This window comes from Brassica napus, chromosome A6 (assembly GCF_020379485.1).
Source record: "Brassica napus cultivar Da-Ae chromosome A6, Da-Ae, whole genome shotgun sequence".
Taxonomy (NCBI): domain Eukaryota; kingdom Viridiplantae; phylum Streptophyta; class Magnoliopsida; order Brassicales; family Brassicaceae; genus Brassica; species Brassica napus.
In genome coordinates this window covers 9,656,719-9,680,285 of record NC_063439.1, presented here as the reverse complement: position 1 = coordinate 9,680,285, position 23,567 = coordinate 9,656,719, and the positions used below count along the sequence as shown (strand labels likewise).

The 23,567-nt window shown below is 34.9% G+C and overlaps 2 protein-coding genes across 4 annotated transcripts; one reads left to right on the top strand and one right to left on the bottom strand.

Moving 5' to 3' along the window:
- The first annotated feature begins 4,286 nt into the window (after positions 1–4,286).
- LOC106347405 (probable 2-oxoglutarate-dependent dioxygenase At3g49630) lies at positions 4,287–7,633 on the top strand. 2 transcript variants are annotated; one of them, XM_048782581.1, is made up of 11 exons: positions 4,295–4,749; positions 4,848–4,966; positions 5,263–5,326; positions 5,424–5,491; positions 6,388–6,446; positions 6,534–6,678; positions 6,794–6,813; positions 6,913–6,959; positions 7,038–7,118; positions 7,271–7,360; positions 7,439–7,631. In XM_048782581.1, exons 2-11 carry the CDS (start codon positions 4,875–4,877, stop codon positions 7,589–7,591), a joined length of 819 nt encoding a protein of 272 aa, XP_048638538.1. In that variant the 5' UTR covers positions 4,295–4,749; positions 4,848–4,874; the 3' UTR covers positions 7,592–7,631. The 2 variants fall into 2 exon arrangements, with proteins under 2 accessions (XP_048638539.1, XP_048638538.1); XM_048782582.1 differs by lacking the exon at positions 7,038–7,118 and having other exon boundaries at positions 4,287–4,749; positions 7,439–7,633.
- An 8,924-nt stretch (positions 7,634–16,557) lies between these two features.
- Positions 16,558–22,355, bottom strand: LOC106347407 (tRNA-dihydrouridine(20) synthase [NAD(P)+]-like). 2 transcript variants are annotated; one of them, XM_048782579.1, is made up of 20 exons: positions 22,164–22,355; positions 21,976–22,081; positions 21,529–21,667; positions 21,339–21,447; positions 21,134–21,258; positions 20,972–21,039; positions 20,756–20,896; positions 20,609–20,650; positions 20,399–20,523; positions 20,193–20,294; positions 20,009–20,100; positions 18,498–18,591; positions 18,307–18,412; positions 18,079–18,217; positions 17,881–17,989; positions 17,667–17,803; positions 17,419–17,555; positions 17,236–17,342; positions 17,044–17,171; positions 16,558–16,888 (listed from the first exon to the last, which is right to left on the bottom strand). In XM_048782579.1, exons 1-20 carry the CDS (start codon positions 22,206–22,208, stop codon positions 16,801–16,803), a joined length of 2,139 nt encoding a protein of 712 aa, XP_048638536.1. In that variant the 5' UTR covers positions 22,209–22,355; the 3' UTR covers positions 16,558–16,800. The 2 variants fall into 2 exon arrangements, with proteins under 2 accessions (XP_048638536.1, XP_048638535.1); XM_048782578.1 differs by lacking the exons at positions 16,558–16,888; positions 17,881–17,989; positions 18,079–18,217; ... (7 more) ...; positions 20,972–21,039; positions 21,134–21,258 and having other exon boundaries at positions 17,040–17,171; positions 22,164–22,354.
- Positions 22,356–23,567: the final 1,212 nt, after the last annotated feature.

Genomic DNA, 23,567 nt, shown 5'->3' with positions numbered 1-23,567 from the left:
AGTAACCATCCCGTTGAGCCTCTCGACGTTAGCCTTCGATGTACTCAGCTGACGAGCAAAAGCTTCCTCTTTCTCCGCGTGCTCCTTCTTGGCCAGCTCAAGTTCAGTCGAGACTCCTTTCAGGGCAGTGTCGTACTTATCGATTACGACGTTCATCGCGCCGTCTCCCTAGACGAACAAGAAGATGAAAATCGTAAGAAAAAAAAAAATCAAGTAATGAAACAAGAAGCGGGAGAGATCGAAGCGTTTACCAGCAGCTTTGCCCTCGCAGCCTCCTCGTATTCATTCCCAAAGACGAGGTCCCTCACGGCGGGAAGAGGTTTCGCCCTCCCCCTGAGTTGGCGAAGAAGCTCCCCGCACTTCTCGGGAACTTACGCCAGAGGGGCCGGCCCCTCGTAGTGGAAAGAGACCTTATCCGGAAAGTTAATCCCGGGAGCCCTCCTTAAGACAGCAGAGCCGCGAGGAGATGTGCCGGTCTGAACGGCCCCCGCCCCAGTAATAGCCGGAGTTTCCTCGCTAGGAAGCGTCAGAACAGGAGATCGTACTTCATCGTCGATCTCGTCGTTGTGCCTTCTCATCAAAAGCGGCGACTCACCACTATCTTCGTCGGAACCGTCCGGGATGGCGGCGTTAAGGGAAGCCTCAGATCCATCTGCTTCCCTCGTATCATCTCGCTCTCTCGAGACTTCAGCCTCAGAAACCTCCTCTTCAGGTTGAGTTTCTTCTTCTTCCTCCTCAGTACCAGTTGGCTCCTCGGGACCCTCCGACTGAGCCTCAACGGACCTCTTGGTCTTCTTCCTCTTCTTCTTCTGAAGATCACCAGAAAGGGGGACGCCGCTCGCTTCCTCGGCACTCTCCTCGACTCCCGAGATACCCCTCTTCCTCTTCCTACTTTTCTTCGCATTCGCAGCACTGGAAGGAGGAACCTCGCCAGCGCGAGGGACAGCCGTCGAGGGTTCCCAAGTCTGGAAGAGTTCCCATTCTCTTGGCCTCGTTGACTTGTTTCTGGATATCTCTCGGAAAAATTTCTAGTCTCTTCGCGCGAAAAGGAAGAGCTGTCGGAAGATCTGATCTCCACCCTCCTGAAAACACAAGGCAGAGAGGTCAGCACGCGACAAGCGAGCCATACGGCCAAAAAAAATATATACAAGAAACGGCGAGAGAACGCACTTCGAGCAATCCGGTCTTTAAGCTCGTAGGTCTTCTCGACGGTGATCTCAGACCAACGGTAGATTCTAAGCAAAGCGACGGCTTGAACGCTCTTCAGGAAATCTTCGGGATAGACGGGAGACGTAGGATGGCCAACTGCGAACAAAAGAAAAGGAGAATCTCATTAGGAACAACAAAGTCAGACGTAGTTCGCGACAAGATACTCTACCACAGGATCGGTTCCAAAGAACCCGATAGTCCTCCTGAGGAGGCTCCTCGAAAGCCGAGTCGTCGGATTTAAGAAAGAAGTAAGAGCGATGCCAATTCTGCGTCTTGTTCGGATGACCGGCGCATACGTTACAGTTTGGTCGCATCTTCACCGAGTAGGTCCCGTCCTTCATGTCGGTTATCGACGTCATCTCCTCGAAAGATCTGACGCTCATCGGCATATCGATCTGCTCCGCTAAAACCGATAGGGTGACGGCCAGTCGCAACGAGCCATTCAATAGTTGGCTAATCGCGATGTCTCGCCGCCTAGCGTACGCAGTGATTAGTCGCGGGATCGGGAACCAACAGCGAGTGTCCTCCTGGAAGTAAGATTCGTATACCGTCTGATATCCGATCGGAGGAGACCAAGGTCTCTGCTCTTTCGTGGGGATAAGGAAAGTTACGCCCGTAGCGCCCTTGGATCGAAGAACCTTCTTCACGCTCCTCGGGGTCGATTTAGTCTCTTCTACACCCTCCCAGTCTTGACCAGCCACGAAGGCAGGGCGAAGCAGGTCGGGTAGAAGCCTCGGAAGCTCCTCGAAAATCCCGTCAGGATAGAAGGTCGTCGGGACTAACTCAGCTTCGGGATCGTCATTCTCAGGAGGATCGCCCTCCATAGGGCGAGCTCTCAAAGTAACCGAGTCGACAGGCATCGCCCCGCTCTGCCCGTCTCTCGCGCACTCAGTCGCGTCTCTAACAGCGACGTTCTCATTCCCTTCCCTCGCAAGCCTCGTAGCATCTGCGACCAGGAGCCTTTGGGAACGAGACAAATTGGCGGTGTCCATCATCGCCGCATGGTGGGTAGATTCAAGATCCCCGAGACGACCTCCGTCGGGATTCCTTGCCGGCGTCGACGTCGCCGCGACCGATTTCCCTTTCTGTTGCCTCGATAATCTCGGAACCGATGACATAGTGAAAATCGCGTCGAATGAAGGTTACAACACTTAGAGAGATAAAGGAAGGAGAGAGAAAGTACCTTTGATCGCGGAGGAAACTTGAAGAAATGAAAGGGGATCCGCGTATTTATAAGGAGAAGAGAGGGAGGAGTTCGAGGCATCATCATTAGGTCTATTCGGGCCTAAATGGGCCTCGAAATTCCCCCTAAATACCCAGCGGACCCTCGCGGCGTTTCGACTCCCCGAGACACTCGTGAAGGGAAAAAGGGGGAAAGATTCGAGGTATCATTATTAAACCTAAATGGGCCTAAACGGGCCTCGAGTTTCCCCCAAAAAACCCCATCGACTCCCGCGACTTTCCGGCTTCTTATCTTAATTAACCAAACGGTTATCCTAAGATCGGTTAAACCGGTGAATTAGCCGGGATTTGCCGATCAAAATCTGGGAGCCTGCGACTCGACGACTCCGAGAGAAGGCATTACCGCAGCCTTCCCGTGACTCGTCGACCCATCGTTTCAAACTCCCGACAGGACTTCTATTCTTTTGAACCTTCGAGTTCCAGAATCCATCATGAGCTTGTCGACTCTCCGCTCACCGATGGACTGGGGGGACTTACTGTAGAGGATGGATTTGATCATCCCACAAGGCCCAAAGAATAGAAGGCCTGGCCCAGACCAAGGAAAGCGATGGCTCAAATAATCGGCTTAAACCGGTTGATTACTCGGCTTGCCTCTACAGTATCTCGAGTCGAGCGACGCCGACTAAGAGGCACCCGGCTCAGCGACCGCTCGGACGGATGCGGGCCTCTCGGCCCAATAAGGAAGGCCCACGAAGACGACTTAAGCTAGGTCAAGAACGACACATCAGAGGACTATATAAGGAGAAGGAAGAGAAACGAGATGGGGATCCGAAATCATCTGACTAACACTTGGCGGCTAGATTAGGGTTTTCACCTTTGCTTCATCTTGCCGATATCTGTACTTCTCCGGTAACTCATCGAGTTGCCGGCTTCTTTTCTGTCGCATTCTCTTTACTTCTCTTGTAACCGACTGAACGTCTCTTCCGACCATAATAAAACGTTCTCATTCCCTTCCCTCGCAAGCCTCGTAGCATCTGCGACCAGGAGCCTTTGGGAACGAGACAAATTGGCGGTGTCCATCATCGCCGCATGGTGGGTAGATTCAAGATCCCCGAGACGACCTCCGTCGGGATTCCTTGCCGGCGTCGACGTCGCCGCGACCAATTTCCCTTTCTGTTGCCTCGATAATCTCGGAACCGATGACATAGTGAAAATCGCGTCGAATGAAGGTTACAACACTTAGAGAGATAAAGGAAGGAGAGAGAAAGTACCTTTGATCGCGGAGGAAACTTGAAGAAATGAAAGGGGATCCGCGTATTTATAAGGAGAAGAGAGGGAGGAGTTCGAGGCATCATCATTAGGTCTATTCGGGCCTAAATGGGCCTCGAAATTCCCCCTAAATACCCAGCGGACCCTCGCGGCGTTTCGACTCCCCGAGACACTCGTGAAGGGAAAAAGGGGGAAAGATTCGAGGTATCATTATTAAACCTAAATGGGCCTAAACGGGCCTCGAGTTTCCCCCAAAAGACCCCATCGACTCCCGCGACTTTCCGGCTTCTTATCTTAATTAACCAAACGGTTATCCTAAGATCGGTTAAACCGGTGAATTAGCCGGGATTTGCCGATCAAAATCTGGGAGCCTGCGACTCGACGACTCCGAGAGAAGGCATTACCGCAGCCTTCCCGTGACTCGTCGACCCATCGTTTCAAACTCCCGACAGGACTTCTATTCTTTTGAACCTTCGAGTTCCAGAATCCATCATGAGCTTGTCGACTCTCCGTTCACCGATGGACTGGGGGGACTTACTGTAGAGGATGGATTTGATCATCCCACAAGGCCCAAAGAATAGAAGGCCTGGCCCAGACCAAGGAAAGCGATGGCTCAAATAGTCGGCTTAAACCGGTTGATTACTCGGCTTGCCTCTACAGTATCTCGAGTCGAGCGACGCCGACTAAGAGGCACCCGGCTCAGCGACCGCTCGGACGGATGCGGGCCTCTCGGCCCAATAAGGAAGGCCCACGAAGACGACTTAAGCTAGGTCAAGAACGACACATCAGAGGACTATATAAGGAGAAGGAAGAGAAACGAGATGGGGATCCGAAATCATCTGACTAACACTTGGCGGCTAGATTAGGGTTTTCACCTTTGCTTCATCTTGCCGATATCTGTACTTCTCCGGTAACTCATCGAGTTGCCGGCTTCTCTTCTGTCGCATTCTCTTTACTTCTCTTGTAACCGACTGAACGTCTCTTCCGACTATAATAAAACGTCTTTGTTAAACCCACATCTTTTTATCACCGTTTTCCGATCAAACAAAACTAGATCGGGCTTGTCGGGACGTCGGATTCTTCTACGTGGTAACTAAAAAGTTAATTTGAATTTACCTTTTTCTTGTGGTTTTATGAAAATGTTCTGCATGGTTTGATGATTTGGACTGGTGAGTGTGGTGGAGCAGATTGGTCATGGAATTTCGGAGAGTCTTATGAGGAAGGTGAAAGAGATGACCCATCGATTCTTCGAGCTTCCATATGAGGAGAAACTTAAGATCAAGATTACTCCAGCAGCTGGATATAGGTTTGTTTTCAAATATCTGAAAATGTGATCTAAAACGTGTATCACGTTTTAATTACAACGCAGCTATTTTGTTCACAACTATAGACACAATCTATACTTTATCGGTGATGCATTACTTAAATGAGAGTTTGGTGGCATTTCCAACAGAACAAGAGACCAGGAACAAAACACAACTTCATGTTCGTTTGAAAATAAAGATACATCATATTAAAACAGAAAGCCAAAATTTTTAATGCTTTAATACGTTCGTAGCTGTTGTTTTTGTGGAGGATCATTAATGGTGTTGAGTTACACAGAGGATATCAGAGAATTGGAGTGAACTATACGAGCGGGAAACAAGATTTCCACGAAGCAATTGATGTAAGTGGTGTCCAACGTACTAGTCAATGTGTTGAACAATTTTGATCTATCAAGCAGTTGTGATTCTACTAATATGTATTTATTCTCTTATGGGCAGTGTTACAGAGAGTTCAAGCAAGGAAAGTATGGGGAAACTGGAAAGGTCTTGGAAGGGTTAAACCAGTGGTAAGTAATTTTTGCATTTACCTTTGTGTTGGTAAAAAAATAAACGAAAGGGACAGACGGAATTTTACCAGCTTTAATTGAATAATAGATTTTAATAGGTGAGATTATCTTCCCTAAAAATTAAATTTAAATTTAAATAAAAATATTTAGTTTTAGGTGTTCCCATATTTAAATTTTAAATCTTGATGAAAATGTTGTATTTTTAAGTTAAGATTGCCGCGTTTAAAAATATAATAATAATTTTAGTTTGTATTTTTCATTCTTAAATTATAACTGGTTTAATATTTATGTATATATTTTAATAATAATTATGAATTTAATTAGTTATTTAAACAATAATTTCTAAGAAAAAATATAAGACTAAATAGTTAAAATTTGAGTGGCACAAATCGTAAACCACATATATATTGGTAATGTTATTACAAATGATGATTATGTTTTAATAAGATAGATAGTTTTAAAATATTTTTAACAATCTTTGATATATACATATGAATAGTGGCTTTGTCAAATTATTATAATATACTGAATGGCCAAATCATTTAAACTGAGTAGAGTTAGTCAAATGATAGGATATGAAACATTTTAACTGAATAAAGCTAGTCAAATAATAGAATTGTGAAAAAATTAAAACACTAAAATTTTGGTTTTCATAGATTAATGGTATTTCAAGATGTATTTAAAATGAAAATAAAGCTCATACTAAAAAAAATGAAATCATTTCTGAAACATTGAACACTTGATAATTTATATAAATATATAATATGGTAAAAATCACGATTTTAAAATGTCAAAATATAAAAAATTGTCATCACATTTTAATTGATCACAGTAGCTTTGTCTTTCTTTGAACTATATTTCTCTTTTTTACTTTTTGTGTGACGTTTTATCTGAAGGCCAGAAAATCCTCAAGAGTACAAAGGGTTGATGGATGAGTATATTAAGTTATGCACAGGTGTGTATTCGTGTATTTCATCCATTTCGTATTTATTGTGTGTGTGTTTGTTTCCAACTTAACTAGAGATTATTTCATGATTTCAAGATCTCTCTAGAAACATCCTAAGAGGAATCTCCTTAGCTCTTGGTGGATCACCTTATGAATTTGAGGGAGAAATGGTTGGGGATCCTTTTTGGGTAATGCGTATTATTGGTTATCCAGGTGTAAACCAAGAAAATGTTATCGGATGGTAATAAACTTTTTATCATTATTGTTTTACTAGGGATACATTTCTTTTATATTAACTCTATTAGGTGGTAAACGGATGATAATTCGTCTCTTTTTTTCTGTTTACGAAATTCCAGTGGAGCTCACACTGACTATGGTAAGTAAGCTTCAACTCATACTTAAGATACTGAATATATATCAATATATTTTTTTGTACCATAGCTGGTTTGGTTTTATGAAAATCCGTGATTTGTAGGCTTGTTGACGCTTATAAATCAAGACGATGATAAAACTGCTCTTCAGGTATATATTATTACCATGATCTTCTCTGGTTTTGTTACTTAGAAAAATGGCTTTAGATTTTATTTTGTCTCCGAAAAGGTGAAAAACTTGGCTGGTGATTGGGTATCAGCTATTCCAATCCCTGGATCATTTATTTGTAACATCGGTGACATGTTAAAGGTTTTGTTTGTTCTCTCTCTCTCTCTCTCTCTCTCTCTCTCTCTCTCTCTCTCTCTCTCTCTCTCTCTCTCTCTCTCTCTCTCTCTCTCTCTCTCTCTCTCTCTCTTTTCGTTTTCACAATTCTTGAAAACATTTGGGAATCAAATATGCAGATACTTTCAAATGGAGTATACGAATCCACACTTCATAGAGTGATCAATAACTCTCCTCTATACCGTGTATGCATCGCTTTCTTCTACGAGGTGTAATAAACTTGTATAACAGTTAATTTTTGTGTATTTCTAGACTCGGATTTTGAATCATTTATCTTGTTTGAACAGACTAACTTTGACGCGATGGTTGACCCACTGGATATCTTCAAAGAGAAGTATCCAGGAGATAAAAGATCTCAAGTTTCCAAAAGAGTTGTATACGGAGAGCATCTAGTTAACAAAGTCCAGACCACCTTCGCAAATTTAGTGGAATACAGTTAATTGGATTGGTTTTCCTTTCGGGCTGGATTTTGGATTCTAATAAATAGCTAGGTTAAGATCCGCACGCGGAATGAACGTTATATATAAAAATAATTTAATATATTATTATTTATTTGTGTTCATTTACGTATGGACAGTTCTCATAAATAGATCATTTTCAAGTTTTGGTCACAAAATAGACCATAAGTAGGAAAATGACCAAAATATTTCATTTAATAGATAAAATGACACTAATACCCTAGATATATAAAAAAAACAAAAAAATAAAAAAAATATAATTTTTTATAGTTTTAGATTATATGTTTTCAAATTTGAACTTTTTTATAATTTTTTTTTCAAATTTTTATTTTATTTTTTCTTCAAATTTTATTTTTATAATTCGAAAATACTTTTTGAAACTATTTTTAAAATTTTTATTTTCAAAATTTTAATATTTATTTTCTATTTTATAAAATTTTGAACCTCAAACCCAAATCCCCATCCCTTAACTCTAAATCCTAAGGTTTAGATTAGTTAACCCTAGGGGTATAAGTATATATTTACCTCTTTAATGAAACATTTTGATCATTTTGATTCTTAGAGTTTATATTTGTGATAGAAACTTTTTTAGTGCTATCCTAGGGTATTTTCCTTTACGTATTATGTATATAATTAAATTAGAGTAAACACATAAATCAAAACAATATCTCTTGTATATTTACGATATTGTTTTGGTAAATAAATCAAAACAATTATTTTATTTATTTTATATGGTATATAACTAAATTTCAATGACATGGATATAGATATATAATATATTTTAATATAAATATTTATTATTGAAAATCCATGCTCATATGATAATACAAAATTTCTAATGTGCGAATTTTTCAATACAAATTTTAAAATTAAAATATAAAGGTTTCAATTTTTTTAATACAAATTTAGAAATTAACATATTCATGTATTTTATATGTTATATAGTTTAATTTTAAACTATATTAATATGTAGTATGAATGTCTATTAAATGAGACTCATATTCATACGATTTATGATCATTTGTATATTGTTATTGCAAAAAAAATTAAACCATTGATCATAAAATTTTAGTGTAAGATATTTAACGTTTTTAGTAATTTATAGTTGTTTTAAAATTCAAAATATGACATATAAGAAAAAATATTTTTATTATATGGTTAATGTGATTGTTTAGTATCTTTTAATAATATAAGATTAAACAAAAAATAGATAAGATACAAAAATGGTTATCAAAAATTTATTATTTATAATCATTAATTATCATATATACGTTAATCATATTAGGTAATTTCATATATTTTATTTAAGGAAAGTGCGAAAATATTCTTTTGTACATTATTTATCAATTTGATAGTTGGGAAATTGCCACAAATAGCACATTCATAGTATCACTTTTCATGTTTACACTAACCAATTTTATCCTCATTTTTAATGAAGGATAAAAGACAATTATATCCTTAGGGTTAACTAATCTAGACTTAGGGTTTAGAGTTGAAGGGGTAGGGTTTTTGGAATGTGAAATTTAGGATTCTAATAAATATATAAATAAATACTTAAAAAATATATAAATGTTTTTTTTTAAATAGTTTCAAACATAATTTTCGTTTTTCAGAAAGAAATTTGAAAAAAAAATAAATAAAAATTCGAAAAAAATTCAAAATTTTTTTTTTATAAAAAAGGTCGAATTTGAAAAAGTATAATTCGAAAACATAATTTTTTTTTTAAAGAATAATTTATTATATATATAAATAACAAGGACATAAGAGTCTTTTACCACTTAATGAAGAAGGTATTTTTGAAAATGTCTCTTTAGTGGTGGTAAAATGAAAAGTGGTACCATAAAAGTGGTAAACATGTAATTTCCCCTATATAGTTAACTTTAAAAGTATAGTATAAATTAAGATTGACTAATCTATTTTCTTAAAAATTTTGAATTTCATTCTTTTGCTGACACATAGCTACAAAACAATGTTGTATTGTTTCTCAATTAATATATAAGGGATGTTACTATATAATTTGTTACAAAAAATATCTATGAATTATGTTAACTAAATATCTCCCGTGATCATACACATATGTAAGAATTTATAAATATGTAATTTATAAATTATCTTAAACGATTAATATGACTATAATTAAAATACCAAAGCAAAACTGAATTCTCAGATTATTGTTAATTCTTTTTATCTTTTTAATCTCTTTAAAATAAGCAGTTTAAAAAAAAATGGGTGACTGTATTTTAAATATCATATTATATAAGTAAAAATAAATTTATAGATTTTTTTATTGTAATTGAAAGATATTATAGTCAGCTTAATGTATGAAAAATAAATAAATCATTTCAATAATACTAATTATAAACTATTTTTAGTCAATTAAATATATACCAATTTATGTAATCATCTAATACAATAGATAGATATATAAAAATTATTTCTATTACTTTGAAAATATATATTTTTTGTATTGTTTAAAATTATGTTTTAAATGAGATAATAGTTCTTTTTCTAATATCAAGATTATGTGTGTGAGTGTTGGTTTATGAAATCACATTATATGCAAATATATATTTTCATCTAAGAAAATATAGATACAAATAATTATTTTATTACTTCAAAAGTATATTTTATGTTATTTAAAAATATTTTTAAATGGGATATTTCTATTTTGTGAACTTTCCTTTTTGCTGAAATCATATTATATATACATATATTTTCGTTTTAATTTTTTAAAAAACTTTATAAATATTTCCTCTTTATTATATATGTTATTTGGAAAATTTTAAAAAGGAAACTAAATAAAAATTCAATAATAGTATTTAAATGTAATATATCATTAAGGATATTAGTGTAATCAACCATCGTGAGAGTTAACGTGAGCGCGACACATAAGAAACTAATTTCTCAAATAATATTTCAGAGATTCTCATTGGATTATGTATAATTTAATATCTATTATTTTGGGAAACAAATAATAAAATGTAGTTTGAACTTTGAATTTGTATAAGTGAACATAACTGAAAATATTTTGAGTCATACACGTCTATAAATATTTACAAAAAATATTTTGATCAAAATTCATAGTAAAAGTATTATTTTATCATTTAAAAATAATATTTAAATTATTTTGCAAACTATGTTTTCCTTACATAAATATTTGTATCTTAAAATTTTTGTTTTTAGTTTCAAACTCCCATTAGGAAGAAGCTAAATCATCATCATTTTCAATGAAATAAAAAAATTTCGGAGCATAACTATAAGTTATGTAATAGAAAAAATGAAAGCGAGAAAGAGAGAAGAAAAAACTAAAGAGAAAAAATAATTAGATTTCTATCAATGTAAAATATTATTTTTGTCTTTTAAAAATAAACTTCTAAATTTTTTTGCGAACTTATTTATATATATAAATATGTGTATGTTAAAACTTATGTTTTTCGTTTTAATCTCTCATTAGGAAGAAGCTAAATCATCGTCTTTTCAATGAAAAAAAAAATATTCAGCATAGCAATGTGATAGAAAAAAAGTTGAGAGAAAAAAATTGCAAAATAGAGAACAAAAACTAAAGAAAAAAAATCATTAGATCTCTATCAATGTACATTTATGAATTTTCATGTGTATAAACATTCATCAATATCCGTAAGCAATCTCCTCATTAAATGTATAGACAGCTACTTCATAGTAAGTTTCATCATCAATACTAAGTTTTGTTCAATTTTTAATTCTCGGAATATGATTATCTTATTTAGATGACATAGTCATGAACTCATGATGCAAGGCATCATTTAATACAGCAGGCACATAGTTATAAATCGTGAATGTACTGTTATCTTGTGAGACTTTTGTTGCAAGTAAGTCTGCTGGCTTGTTGCTACACCCATCGATGTTCCACTTCTTTAGATTTTGTATTCCAGTTCCAGACTTCTCGAAGATAATTGTACATTCCAAAGCTGATTTTTCTTCGTGAAACCAGATCCACTAATTTTTGCAATCTCCAAATATAACCTTAGAAAATCCTCATGACCATGATGTTTGCGTAGCAATGATTAGAGATTTGAACTCCCCTTCTAAAGCTGAGTATGTTGGATTGCAGTATTTGAAAACGCCTTCTGCATCTCTAAATATCCAACCTAAATTTGCAGTATTTGTACCAGTGTAACGACCCGGATTTTCAAATCGGTTTGGTTTTATCTTCTTTTAGTTATAATATTAATATAAACCGGTTTGGTCAAATCTAATTAATAACCACATCCTTCTTTATATTAAACGCAGCCGTAATATGTCTATATCGACATATATATTCTCTTCCTTGTAACCTAAAGAAAAGTGTAAGCAAAGCCGCCTCTTCTCTCATTGTTATTCACGATCACCATCTCCATCTTCTCCACTCTTGTTCACGTTCACTCCCATCTCTCTTCCTCATCACTTGTGTTACTCTCTTCTTCTCCTCCATTTTATTCATTTGTTCATGTGTTGTTGACCGAGAAGACGTGACGTATCCACCAACGCTAGTCACCACCGGAGCCATGTCCTCCACCATCAACCACCGTGAGCCATCCCACCGGAGCCAGCGCCTTCACCTAAGGAGTGGCTCGTGTTACTTACGTACAAGAGATCCGTTGTCATTGTGGAGAAGAGACGTACAAGCTGGAGTCATCGAATCTTGACGCCACCGGCACTGATCACCACGACCGGAGCCGTTTCAACTTGATGACTAGCCGTGATCCTCAACAGTGAGTCACCGGTGAGGGCCATGCACTTTTGGGGCTGAGATCCGCCACTACGATTCCAAGCCGTGAAGGTTAAAAGATATTATATTAATTTCTTGTGCTGCAAGTTTCATAATTAAACCCTAGATCTATTATATGATATTTATATCTCTTATTTTGCGTCTATTATTTTCCGATCTGGTCTGCCATTGTCGAGAGCTCGAGATCCATGGGGATATCATAGCTTTCTTGCTAATCAAGTTATCACATTTATTGTTGGAGCCATTTTCGGTTTTTCGATAAGGCAAAGGTGAGGGTCTATTCCGTAAATCCCGTACCAGTGTAGAATTCTCTCTATCGTAGTTTAGATTTCGAATCATGATCCGTCTATTTGAATTGAGTCTTGATTGTTAGTTATTTTATTCATTGTAAACTGGAACTAGGGGTCTAGAGGATTCAACCTTTGATTGGATTGTGTGATGTTAAGAAATGCGATATATATATATGTATGTACACATAGTTATGAGTAGGGACTATGTGCGCGGGCGGGGGCTCAGAGATGTCTGGGCTAGCGACGCTACTTTGATTGTGCGGGCAGGGGTTCAGAGACGTCTGGACTTGCGATGCTACTTGTGCGGGCGTGTGGTGCAGAGACGTTTGTACCATGGACGCTACTTGAGAGGGCGGGGGTACAGAGACATATTGTACTAGCGACGCTATGTATTATATATCCATATGAGGAGATGCGGGGTGTATGGACTAGCTTTATGCTATCATCGCATTGTTTGGTTTGTGTGACGCGCTAGGCGTCGTGTGTGTTCATGTTAGAGCTAAACTTCCATAGTGGGAGTTCTATTTACTCAAGTCAGTGGTTTGCGTGTTTAGCATCCCATACCTCACGAAGTGACTCCCCTGTTGCTCACCCCTCTTCTTCCCCTTGCAGGTGAGCTTGCCGAGTTGTTGGATATCTGGACGGTTTGGTGTCTTGGGATCATCGTATTTTATTTTGGTTTTAACTAATGATTTATACGAATTTTACATTCGATTTATTTGATATATTTTTATACTTAAATTCAAAAATGTATTTCTTTTGTAATTCTTCTATTAAATGTTATGTTAATTTGTTCGATTTTGAATAAATCGGTTTAATTCGGTATTTTATGGTTAGTAGCACGCCGTTCTCGAGAGAGAAGGAGACGGGTGTTACAACCAGCCTTATATGAACCATCATAATTGCATTTGATCCAATCCTCCATGGGTCTTTTCCATCTATTAACTCGATTTTCACGAGTTGTCATCACAGGTGGGAGTTGTGTTGAATCAATAAAACCTTGAGCGTTTCTCCATTCTTCATTATCTGTTTTCGCCAGGGAGAGAGTTGTCCTCCAAGCAGATCTTCTCTTTTGAAATATGAACATGTTTCTAGCTTTCCATATTTTTTACTTTGGAGGTTTTATGTGATACAAATGTCATTTTGAAGTTTAAAATTAATAGTGAAAAAATTTCAAGGTTTAAAGTGTCACTAAGAGATACTTTGAGAGTTTTTAATGCGATTCTCCCTATTAAAACGTAAGCAATTTTTATCTACTTACAAATAGTCTAGGTTAGACCATATCTTTTTGGGTTTCTATTATTTCTATTTATACCTAACTTATTTATTATTAAATATATATCCTAACCTAAAATTAAAGAACTAAATAACTAATATATTATTTTTTAAATAATGAATTCAATTTATATTAACACTAATTTTAAGTAACTAATCCATTATATTTTATTTATTAATATAAAAATTATGTATGCCAACTAACTTGTATATATACAATTGTACTTTAATCCAAATGCAAGAAACAAATATTTCAAAACCCTCACCATATACATAATAATATAAATCTTATAGCTAAAATATTTAAATTAAATATATATATATATATATATATAATATATATATTTGATAGAATAAATTTTAATAGTTAGCTACTATTAATTTTTAAGGATATGATGGAACATGTTATTATTGGTATTTTATGATTACAGGTTTGCTGGTTTTCCAACAAACAAATAAATAGGGCTATTTTCAAAAATGACATAATACTCAAAGTCAAACCTAAAACTAACCCTTGTTTTTTTTTTGGACTTTTCTTTTGCCTTATTCACCCCACAAGTTCATATTATTCATGAAATTGCCATTAATTTTTTTCTTCCAAAAATGGCATTTTTACTCTCTCTCGACCTCATCATCTTCAAGTATTTACAAGATTATCATTGCCATCAATACACCAATAACCATGAACAACCAATTTGAAGCTCTTAATGCACCTCAAATCGATTTACACTCTTTCTTTCTCAATTCTTATGAACTAAAAATAACATTTCTTTCACTTTCTCTTCATATCAATCTAGAAAAACCCAAGATTTTGATTCTAAATTTTTTATGGTTCATAGAGCCATTGAAACTTACGATTCTCGGTGGGTCACTTTTGTTTGAGATTTTGGGTGCTTGGAGAAGACTTCTTTGTGCTAAACAAGTTATCTCACTGGTTAAAACTATGAAATCAGTATTTTTTCAGATCTGTTCGCACAGTCGACTTCCGGGTAAATCTTCTGGCTATAGACGACTTACATGGAAGTCTTCTGGTCAATGCAGATGTTAATTTTGCAATTAACTTTTAAATGTGTTTTTAGAGACGACTTACATGGAAATCGTCCATCTTTGTTTGTTAAAAAAAAAAAATCTCGAGCCGACTTGGTAAACGGGTTAATTTTGCATTTGACTAGACTGTGTTAAAAAATTTGACTATTCCTAGACGACTTACACATAAGTCGTCCAGTATAAAATTAAAAAATCAATACTTTGTTATACTTAGACGACTTCCATGTAAGTCGTTTCAGGTTAGTTTTGCAATTGAAAAATAAAACTTAAATTTTTTTTTTTGGGTCCGTTAGACGACTTACATGGAAATCGTCCATGATTTTATTCAGAGATTCTGATTAAAAATTCCCCAAATCGAAATCCTAATAAAGATTTAAGAAGAGAAGTACCCAGGAGATTTAACTTGGTGCTGGTGGTGAATGTCGCACGAACAAACCACCGTCACTCCTATATCTTCACAGTCGTCCTCCTCCTCCTCCTCTGTCTTCTCCGTTTCCGCTTCAGAGGAGGAGAAGCTCCGCTGTGGGTTCACCTTTGTCAAAATAACGTCAGATTCAAAATAGAGAAACTGAGGGAGAGATAAAGTAGAGAGAGAGACAGAGTAGAGAGAGATATAGAGACAATCTGACCTCGTGGATGGTGGAGAGTATAAAAAAATTCGAAAAAAACGATTTATAAAAAAGTTCGAATTTGAAAAAGTATAATTCAAAAACATAAAAACTTATTATTTTTATTATAACTATTATTATTATTATTTATTTATTTAAATACTGATTTATTATATATATAGACAACAAGGGTATAAAGTCTTTTGCCACTTAATGAAGAAGATATTTTTTAAAATGTCCCTTTAGTGGTGATAAAAATGAAAAGTGGTACCATGAAAGTGGTAAACATGAAATTTCACCATAAATTACTTTATGTATTATATGTTTTACATATTATGAAATAATAAATATATAATAAACAATTAAAAATAAGTAACTATTACATATATAATTAAATGGTGCAAACATATAAATCAATTTTATTAATCCAAACAATAATATTTTTCTATTTGATAGGATATATAATTAAATTTCAATGATATTAACATACATAGTATATTTTTAATATTAATTTCTATTAAAGATGTTTTCTACTCATACGGTTTTTTGGTCATATGTTTCTTTTATAGCAAAAACTTTGAATTAGTGATAAAAAAATTTTCATTGTGGGGTTAGTATTTTTAATAATTTATAATTTTAAAAATTAAGTTGTCAATGTTTGTTCAAAGCTTTTATCAAAAAAATTGTTCTAAATAAATTTCTTTTTACTTATATGATTTTGAAATCATTTGTATTTTTGTCATAAAAGAAAAAAATCATGGATCACAAAATTTGAAGGTAAAATTTTTAACAGTTTTAGTAATTTATAGTTGTTTTTAAAAATTCAAAATATATCATAATTCGGGTCACATAAAAGTACTAGTGTGCCTTTCGCAACTGATCAATAAAAAGAAAAGAGGCTCATCCAGATTAATGCCATGCAAGGTGAAACGATTGGAATAGATAGAGGTACCAAAGTTGCTGTGTATTGCAAATTCCGCATGGTTCAAGGCTAGACTCATGTAGCGTTTAAGTTAGGGAAAGTTTGGTTACAAAGAATCCATGTAAGAGAGAAAAGGGTAGATGAAGAGAATACATGATTACATGTTTGCAATAGTGTAACTGCTTCCAGTACAAAAGATTCTAATTTCTTTCAAGTAAAAACAATGGGATCCCTCTATATATAAAACATAAAAATGAGATTACACTAAGACTCGAAACAAAAAGCAAGTATGGCATTTTGTTTCAGTCTCGCAAAACAGAATCCAAGTCATGTGTCAGGGGACGAATGTTCTTCACTGTCCAATAGTAATCTTCCAACTCGTAAAGCTTCCTGAAACATCAACAAACAACATTAGACTTCAAAACTGAATCAAATTGGTCTAAGACTCGAGCCACTACGGTGGACTATAGTTTCGATTCCGTTATGTGATTCGTTCTGTAGTAAAAACCAATAAACACACAAGTTAAAGTAAGAGGTTAGCTTACGCTATATCTGCCAAAGTGTCTGCTTTGTTGAGAGACTTTCCTTCTGCTAATTCAAGACAAGAATGATGCGCTATCATCTCCTTTATCGTGTATTTTGTGCTCTTAACATCGTTATTCCACAAGATGCTCTGCAACAAAAACACCCACAAATCAGAAAAAATTAAGTTATACCCTTAAGAGACATTTGCTAACCTTTCTAATGTATTTCTTTTTCACATCTTCCCAGTGAGACTTTCCTTTTGGAGAGAAAACTGACGCATTCCACATAGCCCCTCTTGCAACCATCACCGAAGCAGCGCCTTTGCAAGGAACAAAAGAAAAAAAAACAAGGTTATATAACTCAGATATTTGCTAATCTCTTGAAGTAAAGTGTACCTGTAGCAGTTTTAATGCGAGAGAAATCATCGTATTCTAAAACATCTCCATTTGCAATAACGGGAATGGACAATGCGGCAACTACATCTGCTATCTCGTCCCATTTAGCAGGATCCCTTGGCCTGTCTTCAACTTTCCTATATTTATATGTAAGGAGAAGCCAGTTACCAATTTGTTTTTGGTATATAAAGAAGCAGATAAAAGGAGTGAGAACTAACAACTCACAATGGTGTATGTATTATTATTACCTCCCATGTACAGCAAGTGCTGGTACACCAAGTTTCTCGATTCTCCTAGCCAATTCAACAGTATCCGCTGGTGATTTTAGCAGGCGGATCTTGCAAGTAACAGGTACGTCTAAGTTCCTCTTAAGCGTAGCTAGAATCTGTGGGATGGAGAAGAATTCAGAAACTGATCAGTCAGATATATATATGAAAAGGAGAATTGAGAGAGAGGCAATACATCATGAATGAGCTCGGGTTTAGTTAACAGAGCAGCACCCATTCCTCCTTGAATAGAGAAAGCCTTGGGGCAACCCATATTAATATCAACAGCTGCAACATCCTTGCACCTAACAAAATGATGAAAGAACAAAAAAACAGTTATTCTTTCCAAAGATATATATATACTTTTGGTAGAGAATATGAGTGTAGAATATACACAATCTCAGCAGCTTTGAGAGCCCTAACAGCATCAGAAGTCCCCATTTGGAAAACAACCCTTTCTCTTTCTTCATCACATGTGCTAAAGACGACATTCTCTGTCCCTTTCTCCACAAACTCTGTTGTCCCATAAGCAACTGTAGAGACACAATAAGAATGATTCATGAAGATAAAAACCATATGAATCAAATTGGAATTCACAATTAATGGGGATACCAATACTTACCGTTGATTCGGCGTTGGCATTTGACAAGCTTATGATCGATAATCTCTTCTCCGTATGTAATGTCGGCGCCGTACTCAGCCGCCAACATTCGGAAAGAGAGCGTTCCCTAACAACAACAACACCTCCATCAATAATAATAAGCAGCAAAGCAAGGGCGAAGGCGGGAGCTAGTTTGAGGCTTTTGAACTTACCACACGGACCATGGGAGCGAGAACAAGCTTGTTCCGGTATTCCATCTTCTTCTTCTTCTTCTTCGTGGCAACGTCGTCACACGCAGCCACGAAGATGCCCCCAAGATCTGCGCAAAACTTTCTTTGATTTTTCCTTCATAAGTTGTGTGTTTATAACTGGGCCAACTAGGCCCATTATATTTGCTTGTGTTTTCCATTGGGCGTTATTACAGGGTGATTAATTCAGACCAAGTTCTGATCTTTGTTGGATTTCCTCAATTATTCAGTTTATAAATATTATATATCTATTATGGTTTGGTCTTGTTTGAATATCTTTGGTATTTAGTTTATTCTGTTTTAACCAAAACTCATTACTATATTTATTTTTTATAAAACTTTATGAATTTTATTTTATATGATTAGAAATTAGATTTACTAAACCATAAAAATATTAATATCATTACTTTTAACTTTTCAATTAACAAAACTTAATAAAAAATAAGTTATCAGCACATAAAAAAAAGAAATAAAATATTTTAATCAAAATTAACGACACAAAATAACTATTGGCACTATATATATTACGGTCTTTAATAATTTACAGATATACTAAAATCAAATTATATTTTTTTTCTATTTCAATTAGGTAAATTCGGTTGGATTTGGTTTTACTAGCTTGAGCACACATAAAAGTAGGTTTGGACAAAAAAAATTCAGAACCGGACCGAAACCCTCAATATTAGAACGGTTCCTATATTTATATATCCGAAATAACTGAACCGAACCGGACCGAAACCCTCAAATATTCGAACGGTTCCTATATTTATATATCCGAAATAACTGAATTGAACCGGAACCGAACCAATATATCCGAAATCGGAACCGGACCGAGATCTTCAAATATTCGAACGGTTCCTATATTTATATTTCTGAAATAACTGAACCGAACCGAAACCGAACCGAGAACCGAACGGGTACCCGAATATATAAAAATATTAATTGTATATACATATAACATAGCTAAATATATATTTGTAATTTAAAAATCTATTAAAAGTACCAAAAGATATTTGAAAATTATAAAGTATCTGAATTATCCGAAACATCCAAAGTTTCTGAAATATCTGAAATTTTTATCTAAATCATTCTAATTGTTTTAATATTTTACCCTAAATAACCGTATTTTACCCGAACCAAAAACGAAACCAAATGAGAACCGGTTTTTTTTCCAGGTATTTTCCGGTTCCTAATTTTACTATTCGAACCGAACACGAAACTATCCGAACCGAATCGAAAATATGTCAAGTAGTAAATGGATCCTCTAACCCCTATCCGAAGTACCTGATACCCGAGACTCGAAATGCCCAAACCTACATAAAAGGATAAACTGGTCTTCTAAAATGTAAACGACCGATCCATTCGCTTCTTTTCTTGTTTATGAATGGGAAGCAAAATAACAAATTAATCAAACAAAATTAACTGAATAATGTGTGTACTAGTAGATACATTTCCATGCTCTGTTCATAATCTTGTCTTCTACAAACGGACGCAATGACCACATCATAGTGTAAGAATCTAGCTCATCAAATGATGTCTTCAAACTAAGCGATCTCACAATCTTTTCCTGCAAAACAGTGTCCGTCTCTCTTCAGTAACATTTTTGAAAGTTTAATGATCAAGCATGCAGATTATCTAAATGTTCAAACTCTCACACACCTGCATAACGTAGTTCTGCTTCACCATACTGTAAACCACTGCAATAACTGTAGCGTACTCTATAACTTCAGGTTCTTGAAGAAAATGTACAATCTCATTCTCCTGAAACCAAACACATTCAAACAACATTACTCTTCTCTGTAACCATTTTTTTAGAGATATACAAGTTGGTTTCTTCGAGAAACAAGTTTATGTTGAAATCTTACCTCATCACTCGTTACCTGTCGTAACTCATCACATGATTCTACATCTAGCTGTGTTGTTGTTGCAGTCTCAATTGCAAGGGCTGCCTCATCGGTGAGACGCTCAAGCTCAGATAACAGACTTTGAGCTGCAGTTCCCACATCTTAAAGATTAGAAACATTAACCAATGGGAAAACAAGCAACCTGGTGATAAACAGTAAAAACATCACTACCTTTGATCAGATGGTCAGAAAGTCCTGATAGGGATGTATGCACTTCTTATTCCGGTAGTTTTGGTGAACAAAAAATGGAGAAATGTGTAAGCAGAATGTTTATAAAAATGAAGCTTTCACATAAGATTAAAAGAGTTGATCACTTACAAGCCTTTGTGCTTTTTGCAGCATCATCGATGTTAATACAGCCGGAATCTATATACGATTTTAGCCGTCTTGTTTCATTGCTCTTGATAAGGTTCTTGATCAAAGTGGACGAAGTGAGCATTGGAGAGCGTTTGAGCAAGCCTGGGGATAAGAAAAGGTGTCAGAGAGAGAGAGGAATGTGGTAAAAGTGAAGACAATACAAAGTGAGAAACGTACAGAGTCCTTGCTGAAACCGTAGAAGAAAAGTGTTTGCAGCATTCCCTAGTTCCTCAAGTTTTGTGATCCTATAATCATTGCAATAACAGAGATTTAAACATAATATACTTGAAAGCACAAGGACATAAATGTAGGAGAACCAATCAATCGAAATAAACTTACCCTGTCATAAACTCTTTGAAAATATCGTAAACTTTAAGGTTCAGTTCGCTTCTCGCTTCCATCTCTTTGTCTTTAAAACTACAAGTAACAGGTACGTCTAAGTTCCTCTTAAGTGTAGCTAGAATCTGCGGGATGGAGAAGAATTCAAAAACTGATCAGCCAGATACAAATGCACAAATTTGCAAAAGGATTCAGAGGGCCATACATCATGAATGAGCTCGGGTTTAGTTAACAGAGCAGCACCCATTCCTCCTTGAATAGAGAAAGCCTTGGGACAACCCATGTTAATATCAACAGCTGCAACATCATTACACCTACAAAAATGATGATTCTTTCAAAATTCGTATAAAAAGATATGAACTTTTGGTAGAGATAATATGACTCTAGGAACATACACAATCTCAGCAGCTTTGAGAGCCCTAACAGCATCAGAAGTCCCCATTTGAAAAACAACCCTCTCTCTTTCTTCATCACATGTGCTAAAGACGACATTCTCTGTCCCTTTCTCCACAAACTCTGTTGTCCCGAAAGCAACTGTAGAGGGACAACAAGTACAATAAGAATCTGATAGAACTCCTCACTAGCAGCCTATATGATTCATGAAAATAAGCAGGGGAATACTAAAGAGGAACTTATTAATATCTATCAAAACTAATATAGATTTGAATTCATCTTTGCTTAGTTCTAAACGAATAAACACAGTAGCTGAAAAAGATATCCCACAATATAAAGAATAAGCAGATTGAAGTACTATACCAGTCAAGCTATGAGAATCTTGAAGTACCAAATGAATCAAATTCAAATTCACAATTAACAACCACGAGGAAGATACCAATACTCACCATTGATTCGGCGTTGGCATTTAACAAGCTTATGATCGATAATCTCTTCTCCGTATGTAATGTCGGCGCCGTACTCCGCCGCCAACATTCGGAAAGAGAGCGTTCCCTAACAACAACAACACCTCTTTGAGAGATAATAAGGAGCAAGAGCAAAGGTCTGGGAGCTAGTTTGAGGCTTTTGAACTTACCACACGAACCATAGGAGCAAGAACAAGCTTGTTCCGGTAATCCATCTTCTTCTTCTTCGTGGCAACGTCGTCACACGCAGCCACGAAGATGCCACAATCCCCCAAGATCTGCGCAGAAATTTCTTTGATTTTTCCTTCATAAGTTTTGTGTTTATATTAGGCCCAAAATAGGCCTATTATAATTGCTTGTGTTATTAGGCCTCATCTATACTATTATCCCCAGGACTATTATCTATGAAGCAATTTTTATGATTTATCTTATTTTCCATGATTTAAGACAATTTTAGTTATGTGTCATATTTTCAATTATTTTAGTTAATACATAGTTTTTCTTATTTGTCATATTTTTAATTATTTTAATTAGTCATTATTTAGATAATCTTTATTGCATAATAAAAATATGTTATTTTTGGTCTTTTTTTTTTAAAGCTATATTTGTGACAAAAACTTAAAAAGAGCTATTTGAGAGATTTGGCCTAATTTAAATTTAAATTTTGATTATTTAGTTATATAAGCTTAATATCTATTTGTTAGTATAGATTTTTCCTTTATCCATGTGATTTGTCATCTTTTCCATAATTGTAGGCAATTTTGTTGATTTGTCATCTTTTCAATACTTTTAATCAATGCATAGTTTTCTTATTTATCATATTTTAATTAAATCATTATTTTTGAATAATCTCTATAGTATAATATAATTTTAATTTTTTGATTATTTAGTTACATAAACTTAATATTTATTTGATAGTACATAATTTTCCTCTATTCGTGTGACAGCTCATGAATTAGTTGAATAGATATAAATAAATATAACAATTAAATTCTTGTGTTTATTTATGTATATATATATTAATAATTAATAATAAATTATTTTAAATAAGATCACTATGTTTCTCTGAATAATCTAATACATAGAGTTGACAAAAAAAAATCTAACACAGAGCATTTCTTTCCGAAGTCGGTGTTACTTCCGTTTAACTAAAAAATACATATGAAATCTTATATTAAAGTTATAATTTTCTATATACGAGTAAGTAGTTCTAAATTGTATATTGGTATAATTATATTTGATAAAGTTTAAACCTTAAATGAAGACATATCTAAAGTAAACCTATTAAAATCTACCGCTGAAAATTTATTCTATAAAAGGTATATTTCTTTTATTATTTTATTTAGGAATCAAGTGGTGTGTTTTCCGTATTGGTTTGGATTAAGAATCATGATACTCTTATTGAAAATTATATATGTTTATTTGATATCCAATTATAAATTAATATCATAAAATTTGGCCGACAAAGATGAAACTGAAGATCTTGATAACTAATAAATAAATAAAAAACAAAAAAATAAAATATGATGAATATAGTGAGTGTATAAAAGATTTAAAAATAATAATATTACATT

Coding starts and splice junctions, on each gene's coding strand:
- LOC106347405 (XM_048782581.1), top strand. CDS start 4,875: ATGAGGAAGGTGAAAGAGATGACCCATCGATTCTTCGAGCTTCCATAT. Junction 5,492..6,387: donor TTGGAAGGGTTAAACCAGTG/GTAAGTAATTTT, acceptor TTTTATCTGAAG/GCCAGAAAATCCTCAAGAGT. Junction 7,119..7,270: donor ACATCGGTGACATGTTAAAG/GTTTTGTTTGTT, acceptor TCAAATATGCAG/ATACTTTCAAATGGAGTATA.
- LOC106347407 (XM_048782579.1), bottom strand. CDS start 22,208: ATGGATTACCGGAACAAGCTTGTTCTTGCTCCTATGGTTCGTGTG. Junction 20,897..20,971: donor ACGGTTTCAGCAAGGACTCT/GTACGTTTCTCA, acceptor TCTTATCCCCAG/GCTTGCTCAAACGCTCTCCA. Junction 17,804..17,880: donor AACCCGAGCTCATTCATGAT/GTATTGCCTCTC, acceptor TCCATCCCACAG/ATTCTAGCTACGCTTAAGAG.